Consider the following 19,745-nt stretch of genomic DNA (forward strand, 5'->3'; position numbering starts at 1 on the left):
ATAAACATTTGAAATATATGAGTTTGTATGTAATGTATGAATATAATATACAAGTTTCACTTTTTAAATGGAATTACTGAAATCAATCTACTTTTTCATGATATTCTAATTTTATGACCAGCACCTGTACAATCCTGAAATGCAGGTCTGCACTCAATGTAAACAAAGTACTCGGCTGAATCCACTAACAATAAAAACAATTAAAAAATGGAGGTTTGAGTCACGTGACTGACCTCCATCAGGCTGAGTGTAAGTTTAACGTTTGACCTGTTTGCAGTCACTTCGGCTGTTTCTGCAGGTAAACAAACATCCAGGCAGAAATGTTGCCAATAATTTCTTTTATTAAAAATATTAAGGGGATTTTGTTTCTGGATTTATGAATGACTGCAATGAGTCACTTTTTTGTAAGCTGCAAACTCTATAACTGCATAATTCTCCTTTCTTTATCTTCACAACAAAAACAAAATTACTTTAAAGAATTAAATAAATAAATTAAGTAAAGTCAGCCCTCTTCTCAGGCATCTTAAATAATCATCCGTTGGAGCAAAAGCTGTGCTCGGAGGACGTAAGACAAACTGCAGAGTGTCCGTTTCTTCCCGCAAAGCGGTGGCCCGGCCTGAGCCCATTTTAGAGATAAGACACGAACGCTCGCTCAGATGGAGGAGCTGTCTGATTGCAGGCGACTGGCCACTGCAACACGGGGTATCAGGTCCTCTGCCTTCCAGCAGCGGCCAAGCAGAAATCAATGTCACCGGAGGATAAACCAGAACGTCTACCAATCAATTTCCTGTAAGCTGGAATCTGGTAGGAGGGCGGCGGGAGGAGGAGCTGGATGGTGCACCTCGCTCCCAATGAGGAGGATAAAACTTTAAACCATAAAAACACACAAGTTTAATCCAGTTTCAATGCATGTTTTGCACGGTTCTTCGTTTAAAAGTCATCTCTGACCAATTCTGATGACAGTTTAATTTATATTATTATATCTTTTTATGTTTTGAGGTCAAATCAAAGCAGCTTTTTTTGTCCTGAAGCGATCACATGACACGGCTGCAGAAAAACACATTAAAAGCACAAAGAGACGGTGGCTTACCTCTCAGAACAAAATTAATTTGGTCCACCCATTCTCGGGCCTCTTGAGGGCTGCTGGCTGTGAACTGCAGGCAGAGAGGAAATAATGGCGCCATTATTTCACATCTAACAATCCTATTATTACTTCAGACTTGTCCCGATCTCTAAATATTATTCTAATAAAGAAATAAATGGGAAAACTGCCCTATTTGAACAACCATAAAGTATAAAAATAATAATATTTTTTCTTTAAAATTTAAACTCGGGCTATAATTGATTATAATAGCCGGAAAAACAAGATGTTATCCGAACAGGTTTACTAATTTAAAGCTTTAAAATACTAATAAATTGCTTTTATTTATTGTTTATCATCTCTGTAAAATCTCCATATTAATAAGTAATTTTCAGACGAATAAAAATTACATAAAATCCTGGTCAAGGCAAAGTTTTTATTATTATTATTATCATTATTATTATTATAGAGGCATAAACGTGAATAAACATTCAAAATGCTTTTTTACTGTTGCTTTTAAAATAACATCTAAAAGTGGCAAAAATACACTTACATGTAAGACTGTTATTAGATTTATAACTGATTGATTAATAAATAATTACAGTTTATTATTTTCCATTTTTGTTTATTTTTAAAGCCTTCTGTAGTAAATCTATGATTCACATTGTAAAGATTATTAAAAGCTATAAAATACTGCGTAACCTAATAAAGAAGGAATTGTTAGGCGAAAGCACTGAATTAACTTAAATGTTTAAAACGGTGTAAAATCGGAGGTTCCTGTTAGTTTCTTCCAGCTGTTTTCATAGAATGATTGTGCAGATGTGGGTGCAGATGTGATCACTGTTGTTTGAAACAAACGCAGCGCTGTGATCAATAAAACGGGCCTCTAAGAGCAGACCGACTGTGAACTAATGACATTTAAATGCTCTCAGACATGAACTTCTGTCTCTTAATTTATACGAATCTGTCAATCTGAAAGCTGCCGTTTTATTAGTTTAAAGTTTTAAATGTATTTTATTAGTATCTATTGAGCATCAGTGTATTTTTTATTATTATTTTGTTCCGTATTCTGTATAATTAGTTATTCATTTTTCTCACACAGACCTGGAACGCGCGTCGACCAGGAGCGGTGAACTCAAAACAGGCGTTTTTCTTGGAGTCTTTCCTCAGGTTGTTCACCAGCTGAACGTTGTATTCACCGATATGAAACGAGCCTTTCTGCTGTTTATCTGTCAGGGCAAGGACACATCAGGACGGGACGGGATGCGATCTGATTCAGTGTCTACAGAACAAACCTTTTTCACTCCCGAAGTAGTAAAACACCGTGTTGTTCAGGACGCACCACCTCTTCTGCCACTCTGAGCCGAAGAAGCTGTGATCTGAGGAGAGACCCGGATAAAAGCAGAGCTAAAACTTGCATAATATGAGTTTAAGATAATAGGCCACAAGTGGTTATACCTTTTCGTTTCTTTTCTAAGAAGCCTTGCTTCAAGACGTTGACGAGGTCCTGGGCTCCCACTGAGGGGATGTCGTCAATATCTGTCGGTGAAAAACCGAATTAACCAAACATTTATAATCGCTTCAAACAAAAAACAAAAAAGAAGTTTAAATCAAATTAAAAAGTTTCAAAAAGCTGTGCTTGATAAATTAAATTAAATAACAATTCTGTTGGCAGAACCGGTTCAGTCAGACGACTAATTCACGAATCAATAAACCGTTTCTGCGCCGACGCCAAATAAGCTTCACTTAAACTTCCTTTCCCTCCTAAGGCAACGCATGTATACACATCAGAATATAAATTCTCCGACCCCTTTGGATCAAATACATCCCCGGCAGGCTTCAAGAAACCTGGATCAATACATTTACAGTGCTACTGAGGCCTGCAGTCCATTCATCTGCTCACATAACAATTTAATGAGAGCAACCTTCCTGTGGGAACTCTTCACTTTGCAAACATGATAGGACCGCGGCAAAACTCAGAAGCCTTCAAGTAATTAGTGTAGTAGTTAGATAAATGCAATGCTTTAATGTTGTTTTATATTAAATTAGTTTAGAATTAGAATCTAACTGTAACAAGTTGTCCCTCTCGCTGTTTTTCTGACTGAATGTGTCACAGTTTGGTCCATTTTTAGCCCTCAGATGTTAAAGAGCTCGACTCTCAGTCGGCCTTAAGGGCCATCGTCGATGGTGTGTTTTAACAGGAGTGCCTGGATTTTCTTATGTCACAAACAAAGCCGAGGTTCCTCCGAATTCATTAGTCAACAGGAGAGAAAACGCAGAAGAGCGGCAAGAAACAGGGAAACACTTTAAAAGCCATTTACATAAGTCAGCATGACACCTCTATTCAGGCCGCGGATGACAGGGGGAATGCCTGGAGTCCATCCCTCCCCTCAGAAACCAAACATGTCAAACCACCACTGGATCCTCTGCTCCAAAACATGAAACTAACAGACACCTGGCTCTCATTCACGAGAGTTTTGTGTTTGAATAACTTTGATTAAATCATGAAAGAAAAAGCCAAACAGTTGGGAGGTTTACGACAAGCCTGCGCCGCCTCGGCTTGTGGTTCTGACAGATGAGCGGGTCATTCCAGAGCAGCGCTCACAGCACTAACACGCTCACATATCATCAGCCTGCCTTTGTGGATGGACTGACCGGTGACACTATAAGTACAGAGGTGCTAAGGACTGTTTTGTCAAAGAGAACTTGATTCGGTACATCATAACAAACAGCGATCGTTACGCTCCTCCACCTCATTTATCCACCGGCAGCCTGTCTGTTAGGTTTTTTTTTTTTATTTCTTGTCGGCCTTACTTCCCTGTTGCGGCTCACTTCTAATCCCCCTCATCCGTCTGCTTCCTTCGCTCTTCATTTATCTCAAAGGTCGAGCTCGGGTAATAGATGAGGAGCTAAAAAGAATCAACACAGGATCTCTCTGAACTGGTCGAGTCAATAAACATTACACATTCAGGCGCGCTCGGAGCTTTATCGCCAGGTGACCTGACCTCAAAGTAAGAAACTTTTTAAAAAATGGGAGCAAAAACACACATTACTTCTTGGTTCTTCCACACGGTAGCAGCACAACCTAAAAACATCTCTGCTTGGTTAGTGCTGCATGATCCCACCCTAAACAAAAGCAGAATCTGATTGGTGTGGAGTTACAAATGCCTCCTTTGATGAAAATCACTCGCTAACACCTCTTTGGGACCAATGCAACCTTTAAGTGGATATTTAGAGGCAATGTTATTTGAAAATGCGTAATTTAGAGCATTAAAAAACCCCAAAAACCATCATGGTGTTTGAGTTTTGAGTTTGAGAACAGACACAGAGAGACACATTAATGCATCTAATTAGGGCCTCATCAAAACCGCAGACAGACGGCACTCTTTCATAAAAATCATAAATTGCGTTATCAATTATTCAGGGCAATGCTGCGACTTCATTTTCATCCCTTTTGCGTTTTAATTAGCACCATCCACAGCTTTGGTATTGACATTAATTTGATGGCAATTTATTGATATTTCAGCATAACCTATTTAGCTGAGTGCAATTACCAACAAAGAGAAGCAGATAGATGCGATGCTGGGCGTCGCATCCCGCGTTTCGTAAATCAAGGTGAGGAGTTGCTGCGGGTCCCGCTAACCGAATCTAACGGCTCTCAGCGGTCATCGAGCAGGAAAGGATTCGAGTCACCCAATTTCCAAATGGAAGGAAATAATCAATAGAAATGTGTGGTTCTGACAGAGGAACGTCTCCATAAGAGAGCAGACCTGTGTGACGACAAGCCATCGGTTCTGCTGCCGTCCTGAACTCGCGTTAAACTCGGAGCGGGACGCACAACGATGCATCTGAGCTGCCAGCAGTTTGCCACAACCGCAATCTCTCATTTGGTTATTCACACTCCCTCAGCATGGCGTTATGAGCTCAGCAGTTGATCCTGCAAGAAAAAGCTGATTTATGTTAGCATGACCAGAGGGAGTTAATGTATTCTCTCATTAAAATCCACTTTAGTTAGGCTGAAAGTCAATCAAAGGCTAGATGGAGAGTGAATCAAAGTGAAGGGAAATGGTCGAGTGGGAGGACTCGTGCGATGCATTAGATGGTCATAACGCAACAAAGATGGTGTGAAAACACAAAAATGGGCTGAAGATGCTGACGGTCCTCGAGCATCTCGTCTCTGAGACAGTAGGACAGCAGAAAGGAGCCGAAGCTCAGCGGGGAAAACACGCCGTCGTATCCTCAAACTAAACATTCAGATCGGGAAATACAGGAAAAAACCTTTTTATGTTCTCAATTTAACACCAAAACACAGCAGAACTGAACTCCTGCTTCTTATTAATCACTCAACAGCATGCAAGTTTTCTTTAATTATTTTAATCTGTTTTTTATCTTCATGTTATTAAAAGAAATATTGTTGCATCACGTCACAATAACTGTAAACGTGGTAACAGGGATGGAAACATGAATAAATAAAACTTAAAATAAAGGCATGTGTGACATTCCTTTAGTTTTATAGCTACAATATCAAATACATTAGTTTAACACGCCACAAAATCTATATCTTTGCAGATACTTTATGTATAAAATTATTTCGAATATGAATGTGCCTTAAAGTCATGGACATTACTTTTATAAATGTTTTAATTATTCCCTGATTGTACGTCAGCCTTTCAGCATAGATTTCTTCAGAAAGTGGGAAGAAAATAGATATTTTTCAGCCGACGTTGATCTATAACCAACTTCTTTCCAATTCTGATATCAAAATACAAACAAATTTCTTATGTAATCTGGAAAAACTGACTCCTTTCATCTGTGAGTTCTCTTTAAGAATAAAGCTTTAAATCCTTTAATCACCTCCAGGTTGGATTAATCTATCTTCCTTTATTTTGGCGTCAGCCGGTCTCTGTTGGCCCGTTTGGAACCGGTTCAGAACCGGCCTCACAGGCGTCCTGTTTCATACAGAGCTGGTTTATAAATCTGAACATATGTGCCCTTCTTCAAAGCTTAGATCTCCTGAACAGGTTCTTTTAGACGTTCCACGTTCTAGATCAGTCAGTCAGGAAGATCTCTGCTTTCATTGTCTGTCACATGCAGCTTAAGACACAGTTATTTTGCAATTAATTATTTGGCTTTTTAATTAATTTAGCATATATTTGTTAATTTTTTTAATCCTGATTTTGATGTTTTTATAGCTGTGATTGTGGGATTCATTGTGCTTTATAAATAAAGTTAACTGCTGTGATAACTGTTGTAGAAAACAACTCTTTTAATCTGTTTATTGAAGTTTTTGACTGTTTCTGGTCAAACGTGTCCGGCTGAAAGGAAGATCAGAAAGTTATCTCGTGTTTCTCCTCTCCTTCGTTCAGTCCTTGAGCGCGGAAGCGTTCACGGCGTCGCAGTGAATGCAGCATCGGGGGGCAGGACCTGACCCCCGCGTGAACTCTGCTGATGAGGTGAAACAGAAGGCACGGAGAGGCTCCCCGGCCCTGAGGGGGCTGCGGGGAGGAATGCTGCTGATTCTACAGACGAGGAGACCGCAATCTTCTTCGATACTGTCCTTGATTAGGAAAAAGGATTCACTCAGTGCACCTTCACCCGCCCGGCGCTCAATCTGCGCACAGGCCGAGCTAAATTGATGCATTTTTCCTCATTACAGTGGGAGGCCTCTGCTGCGGGTCCCTCCAGCGAGGCGGCCGTCAGAGAGGAGGGGAGAGACGGAGAGGCACTGAGGTTAAGGGCAGAATGCCTTCTCGGCCCTCCTTCCCTCCCTCTGATTTGATTAGGACTTCAGTCATCGATACATAAACCATGTTTAGAACCTCCTAATGCATGGGTTTGAACCAAAGAAAACATGCAGTGCATTATATCAGGCTGCATGATGACGCTGTCACCGTCTAATAATGTTTAATGGCACCAGGAATCCATGCAGAAGGGATCCTTTTTTTTGGTTGTTTGCTTTTAAAATTAGGAATTAAACAAAAAAAAAATATCCGACTCACTGCGGGTGAGGGAAACATTTCGCTGAATAAATTAAAACTTTATTGTTTCGTGCTGAAATGAGTGAAATGACAGACATCTAAATCGACGCCGTCATGAGGAGGGAATAACAGGACGCTGTTTATTTATTTGTTTATTGTTGATAACTAATGTAAACGGCAAAAAAAACTATTTGTGATCAGAATCAAAGTGAGGTAGAGTCATTTAAATTAAAGAAAATCACTTTTAATTCAACAAAATATTCAATTTTGATCAATATTTGTTATATTTATTGGTTAAATATTATAAAATCTTTCCATTAAATGCATTTCCTGCCGAATTTCTATCCAGTCTTCAATAGTCAAGCAAGAATAACATAACCATCATCTGGTTATTGCTTTTTCTGCTCCTCGCCAATAAATATTACATTTTTTTTAAATCAACTTCAGTTGGTAGGTGATCTAAATTACACTGAAATGAAATATAAAACTTTTAACAAAACAGCAAATATTTTGTCACAGTGCAAACAGAAAAAAATGTGCAATTTTGTTATTTTTGATGCAGTTTAGAAGGAAAAAAAAAAATCAATATGCCTTTGTCCACAGAGGAATAGATGTCAAGTCATCGCAGGCTTTCAGGTTTGCTCTCCTCCTACGTTCAGACATCACTGGTCGGCCACTTTAAAGACACTAAGGGGCTAAATTTACAATGTGACATCGGCTTCCCCCTGGGCAGCCATAAGCAGCGTCTACAGCGACCCTGAATTTCCCTTTTCTAGATTTACTACCACTATTCAAATGCTTAACTGCAGATACAATGATCCTCTAATCGCTGGGGATGGTTTTCAGCTGCTTCACTGACAGAAACAAAAAAAAAGGAGTAGTAAGAATATAAATACCAGCAATGGAGGAGTTCGGGCCCCACAGAGGAGCCTGGGATAAAAATGGGAAATAACGCCGTCGATGACAAAACAAAGCCTGGAGGGGAAACAGACTGAAAAATAAAATATAAAAATAAAAGATCAACTCACTTCCCCTCAGTTAGCTCACCTTTAAAACGCTTCCTGTGTTAAAGAGTTCAAATATATTCAGAATGAGTGGCTCTGCAGCGTTTCTCTACCTTTCTCATATCGCTCCTTTTTTATTGTCACTGCAGTTACATGTTAGGCTGATAAATATTTATACGATGCTATAAATCTCTGACGCCTTTAATAAATCCCCGTCGTGTCCAAAAGCAACAAGTGTTACCAAAAAACACTCTGACAAGGAAATTACAGCCAAACTCTCAGTGAAAACGATGCTGCAGAGGGTTTTACTGACGATAAATAAGATTTTATTCATTAAAATAGTTATTTTCTTCTTTTAACAGCATTAAATTTATAGGTTTATTCATTTGGATTTAAATAAAAATCACATAAATTGATTCATTTAATTAATAATTATTTAATATTTTTGATTAAAACCAAAAAATAAATTTAATTTATCTAAATTTGATCCTACATTTTGTACATCATCAACAAATTCATAACAAACATGATAGTTTGTTATACTTTAAAGCATTTGTATTATAAATAAGTCAAATTAAATCATTTATTATGTTTCCTCAGAGAAAAATAATATATGTTGGGCTTGTTTTTGTTTTATTTTAGATTTAATCTAAAAGTGAATGCAGTAAATTTAAGGTTTAATAATATTCCAAGAACAAACAAATCTAATCTTTTGCTATTTTTTAATATAATTAATTAAAAACAAAGAAAAGTTACGCATGAATGGTTATCTAAAGCACACATTTCTTCAAAGAAATAAACTTAAAACTGTTATTTCTTTAACTTAAAATAACGTGTTAGTTTTGCTGCTTCAGTAAGTCGGTGTCACTGATCAGCGCCATAAAAAAACTTTTATTTTCCAACCAATTTAACTCATAAAACATACAAAACCAGAAGAAAAAACAGGATATTTCATGTTTTGACGAATGTCCTGCCTTCATTCTTATTTTTTTGTTGTTTTATTACCTTAGTAATCGTGTTTCTTTAAGCCTGATATTTCATAAAAACAAGTCTATTTAACTCTGATTAGTGTTGCAGGGAATTCATACGCTGAAATTAATTACCTAAATGCATTTTTCTAATGAAAATGCGGTCGCTTCAGAATGAAATTTGTTTCTATTCGACGGGGTTTTGATTCCTTTCACATGAGCCGGCTTGCAGCAAAGGCCGCTACAAATCAATGGTAAAAATTACCGCTGTGGATAAGTAATCTTCTAAGAGCATACGAGCCCAGAGCGCACACGGATCGGTGCCGCGAGGAGCTCCCGATGTAAAGGATGCACCCCGAACATCCCCAAATAACTCCGCGAGGGTACGTTAATGACCTCAAAGTGCTACATTACAGCAACAATTAAACAGAGGGATCCCGGAGGCATTGGAAGCCACCGTGTCACTGTCTGTGTACGGGCCAACACATCTCTCCGATCTCCATTTATTTCCCTAAGAAATCAGCAGGGCCACCTGGGCTTGGCATTGAAACTTCATTCATCTCCAGAAATGGATTCCAGTGGAGGGCAAAATCAAATTCTCATTTGCAAGGCAGGAAGAGAAAGAGAGGGAGTGAATGCAGGAGGTACCTGGGAACGCTAACCTCTGGGTGAACCCGCCGCATCTGATAGTTTTGCTATTTGTCTGTGACATTGACAGCTCTGGGGGAGATTAGGAGCCACCCTGCCTCAGCTTCCCACTTTGCATTCTGCCTATGTGCCTCCTTACAGATGGACAGCAGAGCATTTACCTTCGCCTGTTTTCCCTGGGTTTCAACACGCCGCTGCACCAGAGGCTACGGAGGGCTGTAATTATATGCAGCACAACAATAAAACAAAGCAAATGAGCGGAGAGCTGCATCAAACCAGGAGGAAGCAAAAAAATAAAAAAAATACAGTGTAGCTTTTCGTTGAGAGGGGGGGGGGAGTGTGCAGTCGGAGATGAGAGTGATGGATGCCCTTCGGTTAAATACGTCCAAATCCCCCCTTCAAGCCGCTCTCTTCTTGCCAGGCCGAGTGAGTGAGTGTGTGAGGGAGAGTGTACAAGATTAATAGTGTAAACAGCGAGGGAGAGAGAGGGAAAGAAAGGCACCAGGAGAGAGGCAGAAAGAAAAGACTATCAGCATCTGCAGCAGCACAGTAGCCCTGAGGGAATAGTGTGAACTTTTGAACCCTGATGGCGAGCAGTCGCAGCAATCCACAGATCCTGCGCCTGCCTCGTAATGTGCCGGCGTCTTTCTAAAAAAGCACACAAGATAGCGAGCAGCAGAGGAAAGGAGAGCGAAGGAGAGAGGGGAAGTCATTAACATATTCCTCGCTTGCTTGCAAACGAGCAGCCGCTGTTCGAATGTCACAAAATCCATACACCAATGAGCACGGCGAGAAATGAATCTCCAGGCAGATATTCTGACAATCAAATACAGTAAAAGACCGTCAGCAGGTCCAAAGGAACTTCCTGATTTACGGCTGTTCTGTGACGGCGAGGGCGATTTTTCACACGCCTCCGAACAGACCGCAGACAGGGCACAGGTTGACCAAACAAAAGGTCAAAGGTCGAAAGTTCAGCGAGCGTGACCATGTTTTACAGCCCGAAAAAATGAGGGGGAGACATTTTTGCTTGTTTCCGGGTTTCGACATTAAAGTCGAGATTACAGTTGAAATATTATCACCAGAAAAAAAAAATCATTGTTGAGAAAAAAATCTAAACGAGAGGAAGTTAACCCTGACTGCTTTTGTTCCAATTTTTATTTTTATTATTATTATTATTGCATCAAAGGCTTATGGGGAGAGGTAACAATACTGATCTTAATCTGCCAATATTGCTCGTTTTTTTAAAAACTGGCAATTGGCCATACTTAATCAATTACCAAGCAGGAGAACGAAGATGCGGAAGCCAGCTTACTGTAGCCCACAATTTAGGTTTTTTAACCTAAATTTTTAGTTCTTTTATTTATTATTTTTAAATGCACAAGTTCTTCTAAGAGTTGATAAATATGTTTATTTATTTAAGTTAAGCAACTGTTATATTTTGGTTAATAAATAAGTATGTATTACAACAAAATAAAAAAAAACTGCTGCTGTATATCAGCCATCAGCTGCACAGATTTCTACAGAAAAATGCAGATCGGTCGACTTCTAGATATTGGTGCACTTTTACTGGGTTAATTACAAAATAAAATGTAGTATTTTATCTGAACCGGTCCGAGATGTGGTTCTCCTGCTGCAGAGGAACTCAGAGAACTTGTTTTAATCTTTCACAATAAGAGACCCAAACATGAACACTGAGTGCTGACCTAAAAATAAAAAATAAACTCTTTCTAAAAATCGGAAGCTCATGAAAATAGCTTACAATATTCTTCTTGAGTAAAACAGACCATGAAGCATTGAGCGTAATTCAAAGTCAGCGCTCAGTTTATGTGTTTGAGACTCTTATTGTGAAGGATTTAAAGACGTTCCAATGCACGTTATTTTGTAGTTAACCCAGTAAAAGTTATCCCTGATCCTCAGATACATTATTAATAAAAAACTGAACAAATACAGTCGGGTTCAAGAGCACAATGAGGTTCAGCTTCTCCAGTTTACTCCTGAAAAATTACTTTTTTTACCCTCAACATTTCAACGTATTTCTGTCAATAATAATCCCAACATTTCAACTTTACTGTTGAAACTCCTCCTCAGGTTTTTTTCCTGTTCTGAGAGGACCAAATATGAAAATGTTATAAGCGAGTGTTGTTTTTTTTTAAAGAAATCAGCGTTCAGGAGCAGAAGCAAAAAGGAGAAGAGCTTTAAGCTGCGACGGAGCTTCAACATCCTGAACTTCAAACACAAACAAAGGCCAGTTGGCACATTAACCCTCAGATTAACCCTCTAATGGAGTTTCAGTTTGTCAGATGGCTCGTTTTTTTTTTGTTTTTTTTTCAGCCGACAGACCCGGGCACGCGCTCTCAAAAACGCTTCACTTTTAAAATGGCTTTTTCAAGCTTCAGCCAAAATGACAGAATTTAGATTTAATATTCTATTTACAAGCACTGTAATAATGTTGTTACTGCGCACTGGCAACTCATATTCAAATGAGAAATAGGCAACACTGAGACATAACTTCAAATTGGTTGTCCAACCGCACACTGGTGCCAGTAATTGGTTTAGGAAATTGGGCCAGCAAAGTGATCACTGACAGAGTCCCATTCCTGGTCGGCACACACGAACAAACGTCCCTTTGGAGCTGAAAGTATTACTTAATTAATCAACGTGTCGACCGAGAGAAAAAGAAATCTTAAATATTTAAGGCAAAGTGAATTATCTGCTTCAGCTTCCAATACTTCTGGTAATGGATCAGGTGGATTTTCTTTGTCTTTGGTGACAGTTACCTTAAAACTTTTGCCAGTTTATAAAAAAATAACTTTGAATTAAAGGCCTACCAGTCCTCAAAGGAATGCATATCGCCCGCCACCGGTGATGTCAGTCTGTTAGACTGCAATCATCTTATGGAGCTGCGTTAAAAATTACGTTATGCAACAAACAGATGTTGTGAATAACTCTCAGCTACTACCACTTTATATCTGTAAAACTGACTAACTTACAGCCTTTTTGTGTTTGTTAAGATGAGTTTGCTGTAACAAAGGTTTATCAGCTGTAGACGTACCTCCAAGTTTCATCAAAAATCCGTCCAGTGGGTCACGAGATATTTTACTAACACGGCAGACAAAAACTAAAGCGCACACACGCACGCTGACACAGCAGGAACGAGCATGTTTTATAGAAGCTGAACGATAAATCTTTCAGTCTTACACATCAAACTGAGAAGAAATTTATAACAAATCTTCAGCTAACATCTAAAATAATTTTATAGTTTAAAAAACTGATTGAAACAAAACAAAACCATACAGGCTATTAAATACAAACACTTAGACTGCAACTTTCAGACTTTTTAAATGCCTTAAATAAACACTTTTAATATTGTAATTTAGATCTTCTAATACTGTAACTCATCTGTTTTATTCTGATTTTATTTTAAGCCTATTTAAGATGTGTTAAGTGATGATTTGTTGCGATTATTGCTCTGTAATATTACTCATTCCTGTTATTATATTCTGACTGCATTGTTCCTGACAAATACAAATAAATACATAAATAAATAAAATGTCAGATCATGCATTTCAAAAGGTTAAAAGGTTTAACACTTATTTTGCCTAAAAAAAACATGAAACTGTTTTTTTTTTATTCAACGACACAAGTAAATTCTAGTCATTTCATACTAGAACCACTGCGATCACATCAGAAGTGCCATCTTTTCTGCACGCCTCCTGAAACAAAGCTCTTCCTGCAGCGCTCCATCACTTCTGCAGCTTCCCAGCAAACATCCTCGAGCGCCCAGCAGAGCTCCCCAATCAAAGAAAAACAAACAGGCCATTTTGACTTCGCAAACTTGACCTGCAAACAGCATGACGGGGCTAAAAGCCCCACATCTCCAGCTGTCTCCTGGGGTCTATTTGTGTCTGCGTGAGGGCGTGCATGTGCGTTAAAGAGCTCTTTCACGCCAGAGGGAGAAATCCGCGCCCGTGTTTGTTTATGTATGCATAATGTGCCGGAATGACTGCGTGATGGAGGAATAAAAATTCCTTAAAATGCGTGCGAGCCCCGAACGGTGGCTGCTTCGGGGGGTGCAGACGGAGTCGGGGTGAGGCTGCAGGCGCGGTCAGGTCATCGGTGCGGTCGGCGGGTGAAACTCAGTTCACATTACCATGCAGACAGCCAGGCTAACAAAGGAGGCTCCATCTGTTCCTGTCAGCCATTACAAATCTGGTGTCACCCAGTCCGCCGAAGACAACAGGCCACCGCATCTAATCAAACGGCGCAGGCTCCTCCTGCGTGTAAAAGCAGCCATCGACTTCACACTCACTCACTCACTGGTTAGAGAACGCAGTGCAGCGAAGGCAGGCGGTCGATTACCACGGCTCATACATCCTGCGAGTCACAAAGTCTCCTTTGTGTACAGTAGGCTCACAGAAAAAAAAAAAATACAATTAAACACAGAAGAGATCCAATCCTCCGTTCTTTCAGCTGAACCTCTCAATCACAAAATCAATTTTTAGGTAAATCCTTAAGATTTTAGTCATGAAAGGATTTTTTTAAATATTAAATAACTTTAAAATTGTCATCAAGAGAAAATAAAAAGGCCTCAGGTTTCATTATTTTTCCACTGTCACCCCCTCTTCCTCTGAATCGGACCGCCCAGCAGAAACGTGTGAGCAGTTTCTTTCAGCCGGCTGTGAACACAGGATGAACTATGAACTCAACATGCCCTTTGAGTCAGGACGCAGACCGCTTACTACGCCAACATGGCTGCAGCTCCGGAGCAGAATCTCTGCTGCGAGGGGGGGGGGGTTCTTTCCAAGTCAAATGTTTTGATCATCGATCCCACAGTAACAGTTAGGTGTCGTTATTTACTGTAAAAAAACATCAGGTTTTGATTTCCAAAAAAGAAAAAGAAAAAACTCTGCATAATTAGTTTTTTCTCACATTTAACAGAGGCAATAAAATGGCAATATGTGTGAGCTTTAACGGCAGCAAACAGTGCCATTTGTAGTTACGAGTGTTATCAGTGTAGCCTTAAGGGAAACTTTATGGTTCGATTTTGTATGTTTCCCAAAGGAAATCTCTCCTTATTTACTCAAACATAAAAAAATAAGAAAAAAAAAATCTAATAATTGTCACGTCTAATTGTGTTCTATTTTCACACCATCTGCTATGATTTATCTTTTTTTTTTTTTGTGCCAGAACTTGCAGAGACAAGCAGCCGTTTCTCTTCTGAGCGCAGTGAAGTTCATTAAACCGTTTCCAAATAAAGGATCGAGTTTGACTCCATCCAGCTGGCATTAACCATCTTGAAATGACTGGAAATGTTCCTTGTTTTAGTGGTGAGAAATTCCATGTGCATCCTGCTTTATCTCATGAGATAAAAAAAATAAAACAAAACAAAACAGTAGAGATGGGCACCTGAGGCTGCAGAGTGTATAATGCCCACCTGCGGCATGTCACGTCAAGGGCTATTAGAGTCAAAAATACTAAAAGTCTGGATAGGAGGCAGAGAAAGGAAGATAGAAAGAAAGATTGATAAAGTGAGAGAGGGATGGAACGCACATGGCCCCTCAGGTACAGTGTTGTATTTCAAACCCAGTTGTGAAAGAATAGAAGAGCTCTGGGTCAATAAATCACTGCATTAGCCTGCAGCTACAAAGCCTCCTCCCTGTGTGGGCTGCCTTTTCACCTCCCACCACACACACACTCACACACACACAAACTGAGACCGAGCCCAGGATCTGCCACTGGAGGGAGCTCTAGGTCACCTTTCAGGTCTCTGTGATCCACCAGCATCAGGATTACCTGAAGCTGCCAGGAAGGAGGAGGAGCCGCTGATGTCACCGGCCAGAGAGGTAGGAGGCCAGGGAGGGAGATTTCACAGATGGGGTCTGTTTTCCCAAATTTAAAAAGGTTTGCAACAATATACCAAAATGCTCCACCTGTTCTTCCTGTGGAGAGGCGTAGCTTTGTGAATGTGCTAAAACTGTAGTTTTCTCAGAGGAGTTTGGTACAGTCTCCTCATTTTCATTTCCTCTGTTAACGCAGGACTTAGCCTTTTAACAGAAACACGTGTTCAGAAGGATATTACTGCTCAAATTCTCTGTTTTTATTCTGCCGTTGCCACAGTGTAATTAGACCATTTTCAGAACAGACTTCTGCACTGCGCAAAAGGCCCACGATCCCTCACACACACACAGCGGGAGTCAGAATCAGGATTATCGTGAACTTACACTCATTGACCTCATCCTGGTAGTCTGAGGCGTCGTCCGAAGGAGCAGAACGACCCAAACTGGAGCTGCGGTTGTCATCAGAACCATCATCTTCCACTGAGCGTGTTTGTTAATGTGTGAAATATAAACATAAAGCAAATGTTAGGTAAGAAAATATTTCAAAACTTGTCACAGAACAACCAACATATGTAACACAACTCATATTTTATTCACAGTGGAACAATATTTAAACAAAATAATAATTTACTTTTAAATTTTATGGCAGCAACACATCTCAAAAATGCTCTGATGGGCAACAAAAGGCTGTAAAGGTAAGTGTTATTAATAAGAAAGGAGCACTTAGTAACTAATTAGGTTAATTAGCAGCAGGTCAGTGAGAAGACTGGGGATAAAACGAGAATTTAGAGGCTGAATCTGTCAGAAGTAAAGATGGGCAGAGGTTCACCAGGTTCCTCAATGGAAAACTGGGAAGACTTTGAATTTCCAATCATCTACAGCTCATAATAGATTTTAAAAATCTATAGAAATCTCTGAGGTCAAAGGTCAAGGCTGGATGTTGGTGATCAGGTTCTGCTCAGGAACACTGTCTGTAAACACAGCTCACCGTGCCGTCCACAAATGCTGCTTAAAGCTCTATCAGGCAAAGAAGAAGCCAGATGTGAACAGGTGTGTCTCCTCTGGACCAAAGAGGAGAACTGTTCTGAGGTCAGACTGCCTCTCTGATGGTATGGGGGTGCATTAGTGCCTCTGGAAAGGATCTCCAGGTTTTAGAACAACAGACTGATGGTAGAAGAAGAAGAGATGCTGCACAGAAGGAAACATGTACCTGTCCTGCCTTCTTTGGATGCGTTGCTGCCATCAAATTTAAAATTATCCTTTTTTTTAATGTTACTATTTCTTAATTTCAACATTTGATATGTTTGTTGTTTCATTGTGAATAAAAATGGGTTTATGAGATTTGCAGATCATTGGATTCTGTTTTTATTTAGATTTTACACAATGCCTCAACTTTGTTGAAATTGAGGTTGTACATCTCAATATTTTATTTATGAATATTACGAGATCTTTTACTCACATCGTAAGGAGAATTCCTGAGGAAATCTGGAAAATTAAAACACTTGTGAATAAAAATTACAGTTTTTCCTCTTATTTTGTGTTTCAACTAGCTCAACTGAAATTTTGCTTTGGAAATTCTGCAAGTCTGCAATTGCTTCCTGCACTAAAGACCACAAAACCCACAGTTCAAGTCGATGCAGTGCAGACAACACTGGCTTCCGGAGTGAACCATCAACGAGTTTCGCTTTTTGGTTTGAAGGACTGTTCACCGTGCTTATAAATCAAATTGCATTGGAATAAAAACATTTGATTAAAAAAAAAAAAGATTATTCCATTAGAGCTTTAAAAAATGTTAACAGTAATAAATAAGAGCAGGAGGGAAGTCTTTCGATTAGTGCCATTAGACTGAATGAGTTCTTTCTAATGCAAATTGCAAACTGTATTTAAAGCAATTACAGCTACAGTTAACAAAATTTTGTGGTATTAACAGCAAATGTTCAATAATGGTGCCATGAAGTCACACTTCAGCAGTAAAGTGCCTGCTCCTCTGGTATTAAGAGCGTTACAAGATGTAAACGCCTACCTTCCTTTAACGACCTCGAAGTTATTCAGCAGGATGTTCCGCGTGTCTCTGGTGCTTTCACTTAGGTTCTCATCGTGAAGGATCTCCGCCACGAAAAACTCACAATCTGACGAGTACAAACACATCGGAAGAAACATGTAAACCACATGTTTCCTGAAGACTTTTCTGGATCAGAAGCTCCAGGAAAAACCTGCCTTTTCAGCTGAAAAGTGCAAAATATGACACAAATATACCAACAAAATCACTTAGCAAAGACAGAAAGCGGTTAGCAGCTACTCCTCTCTTTTTCAAACACAATAAGTAGCAGTTCAGACACAACAACCTTTAACAAACTTGTTTCTATATATATATATACTGTATTAGTGTGTATTTTGATGATCCACAGCTGAGATTTCAGTGTTTTTACAGATAATTCAAACAAAAAGATCCAAACGGTTCAATAAAAAGCTTTTCAAAGATACCAGCAATTATTGTTGCATTATTGAATTATGACTATTAGGGTCCTAATTCTTCGTTTGGCTAGTAATTTACTGCTATGTAGTTTTCCCAAAAGCTAAACAACTACTATTTATGTGACTTGAACATAAAGAAAATTGGAACTGGCAAAACGGAAACCTGATAGTCACAGTAATATCACGCATAAATTTATGATAATGAAGACAAAACAGGTTGGTCCTGATCGCTCATTTGATTATATTTCTTTATATCCTTCTTCCCTTATTATACAAATAATGACATATGCAAATGTTCTATCAGAGAACTGATAGCATGGCAGAACATGCAAATATGGTAAATGTTATGTTGCCATCATAGTGGGAAGTGTTTTCTGGATGTGACGAAGTTAGGTGTAAAACCTATCATTCGGTTTTTACTTCTGTAAAAGTGACACAATGGATTGTTTAGTAGAAATTTACTTCCAATCTCTCATCACCATCTTTGTACACAATCCGTAAACATGAAAGTGAATATGAAATATAATAAGTTTGTCACTTTTCAACAGTAGGATTTAAAAAATTTAAAAAATGTAACGCTGAAAAATGACTGTGAATAAAATAAAAAAAAGTGTTACCATTCAAGAGCCTCCTGATGTCGATCGGGACTGTACCCATCCCTTGTTTTTACCTCCTCGAGATGAAGCACTCTGGTTGAATCGACGGCCCTTTTCTTTTTTTTTTACCCCTTTAAGATTTGATTATGACCCCAAAACACAACCTACAAACATCTAGTCCATGACAAACTGCTACAGCTCCATAACAGAAACAGTCTGGCACACAGCTAAACATGTACTCAGTACAGTAAGTTGCACAATAACCAACCACCTGTATCTTTACACAATGAACCCTCACTTCCGCTGTAGATTTGCACATGGGGTGGAGCAGGTGCACGGATGACAACTTCCTCTGCAGTCTGGTTCCTCAGTAGAGATGCGTGAAGGTTTGTGTCACAACAAGAGAACACCTCTGACTAACAACGCTGCCAAACTAATCTGAGAGTCAAATGTTTATCGCTGATTTTAGCTGTTTAAGAGCCCAGCAAGCCGAACGATACACCATATGTGTAGGTTTCTAGAAAAACAAACATTGCTCCTGAACAATTTGGGTCAAATATATTTGTCAGATAACATCTTTTCACTGCAGGCAGATCAGGGTAAAACTTCTCTAAAAGAGAAATTCTCCAGAAGGCAGCATGTTGCTCTATAACCTGCAGAAGCAAAAATGACGCAGACAAATGTGCCTTGAAACCAACAGAGATGATAACAATAACAAGCTAAATGGCCATTCTTTCATATATGTATCTTTCTTTGTAAGATAAAAACTATGTTGACAAAAAATAAATATAAAAACTTGTGTTTACTTAAGATTGTTTTTTTTATGCATGGCTCTTGAAAGGCCTTAAGATCTCAGTCTTTTAGTTTTAAATTTGGCCCCATGTCTACAGAAATGTATGCAAATTCTACAAATACATCACGAAATCATTAAATGAATTTAGTCACAGCCTCTGTGGGATCCTACATCATCTTACACTACTGCTGTCTATTATTTTCACCTTTTTTTAAATAACTTGCTATCAAAAAGTTACAAATATTTATCTTTTAATTAAGTTAAGTCTCTTCATTCTTTGATATGTTGTCTAAATATTTTCATTCCTATCTAGGATTTAAAATACCTTTTTAAATTGCAAAATAAATCGCATATCTGAACGCAAC

At 39.0% G+C, this 19,745-nt stretch overlaps 1 protein-coding gene across 1 annotated transcript in view; it reads right to left on the reverse strand.

The window, feature by feature from the left end:
* The window catches only part of skap1 (src kinase associated phosphoprotein 1), a 34,670-nt gene extending 15,773 nt beyond the window's left edge, over positions 1 to 18,897 (reverse strand). The window contains exons 1-8 of the mRNA XM_017436503.3: positions 18,609 to 18,897; positions 17,540 to 17,645; positions 16,976 to 17,001; positions 15,901 to 15,996; positions 2,540 to 2,620; positions 2,377 to 2,460; positions 2,186 to 2,310; positions 1,091 to 1,154 (exon numbers count right to left, since the gene is read on the reverse strand). Of these exons, the coding sequence (XP_017291992.1) occupies positions 1,091 to 1,154; positions 2,186 to 2,310; positions 2,377 to 2,460; positions 2,540 to 2,620; positions 15,901 to 15,996; positions 16,976 to 17,001; positions 17,540 to 17,645; positions 18,609 to 18,648 (622 nt within the window). The 5' untranslated portion in view covers positions 18,649 to 18,897. The remainder of the gene's footprint in view (positions 1 to 1,090; positions 1,155 to 2,185; positions 2,311 to 2,376; positions 2,461 to 2,539; positions 2,621 to 15,900; positions 15,997 to 16,975; positions 17,002 to 17,539; positions 17,646 to 18,608) is intronic.
* Between the last annotated feature and the right edge of the window lie 848 nt (positions 18,898 to 19,745).

This window comes from Kryptolebias marmoratus, linkage group LG17 (assembly GCF_001649575.2).
Source record: "Kryptolebias marmoratus isolate JLee-2015 linkage group LG17, ASM164957v2, whole genome shotgun sequence".
Taxonomy (NCBI): domain Eukaryota; kingdom Metazoa; phylum Chordata; class Actinopteri; order Cyprinodontiformes; family Rivulidae; genus Kryptolebias; species Kryptolebias marmoratus.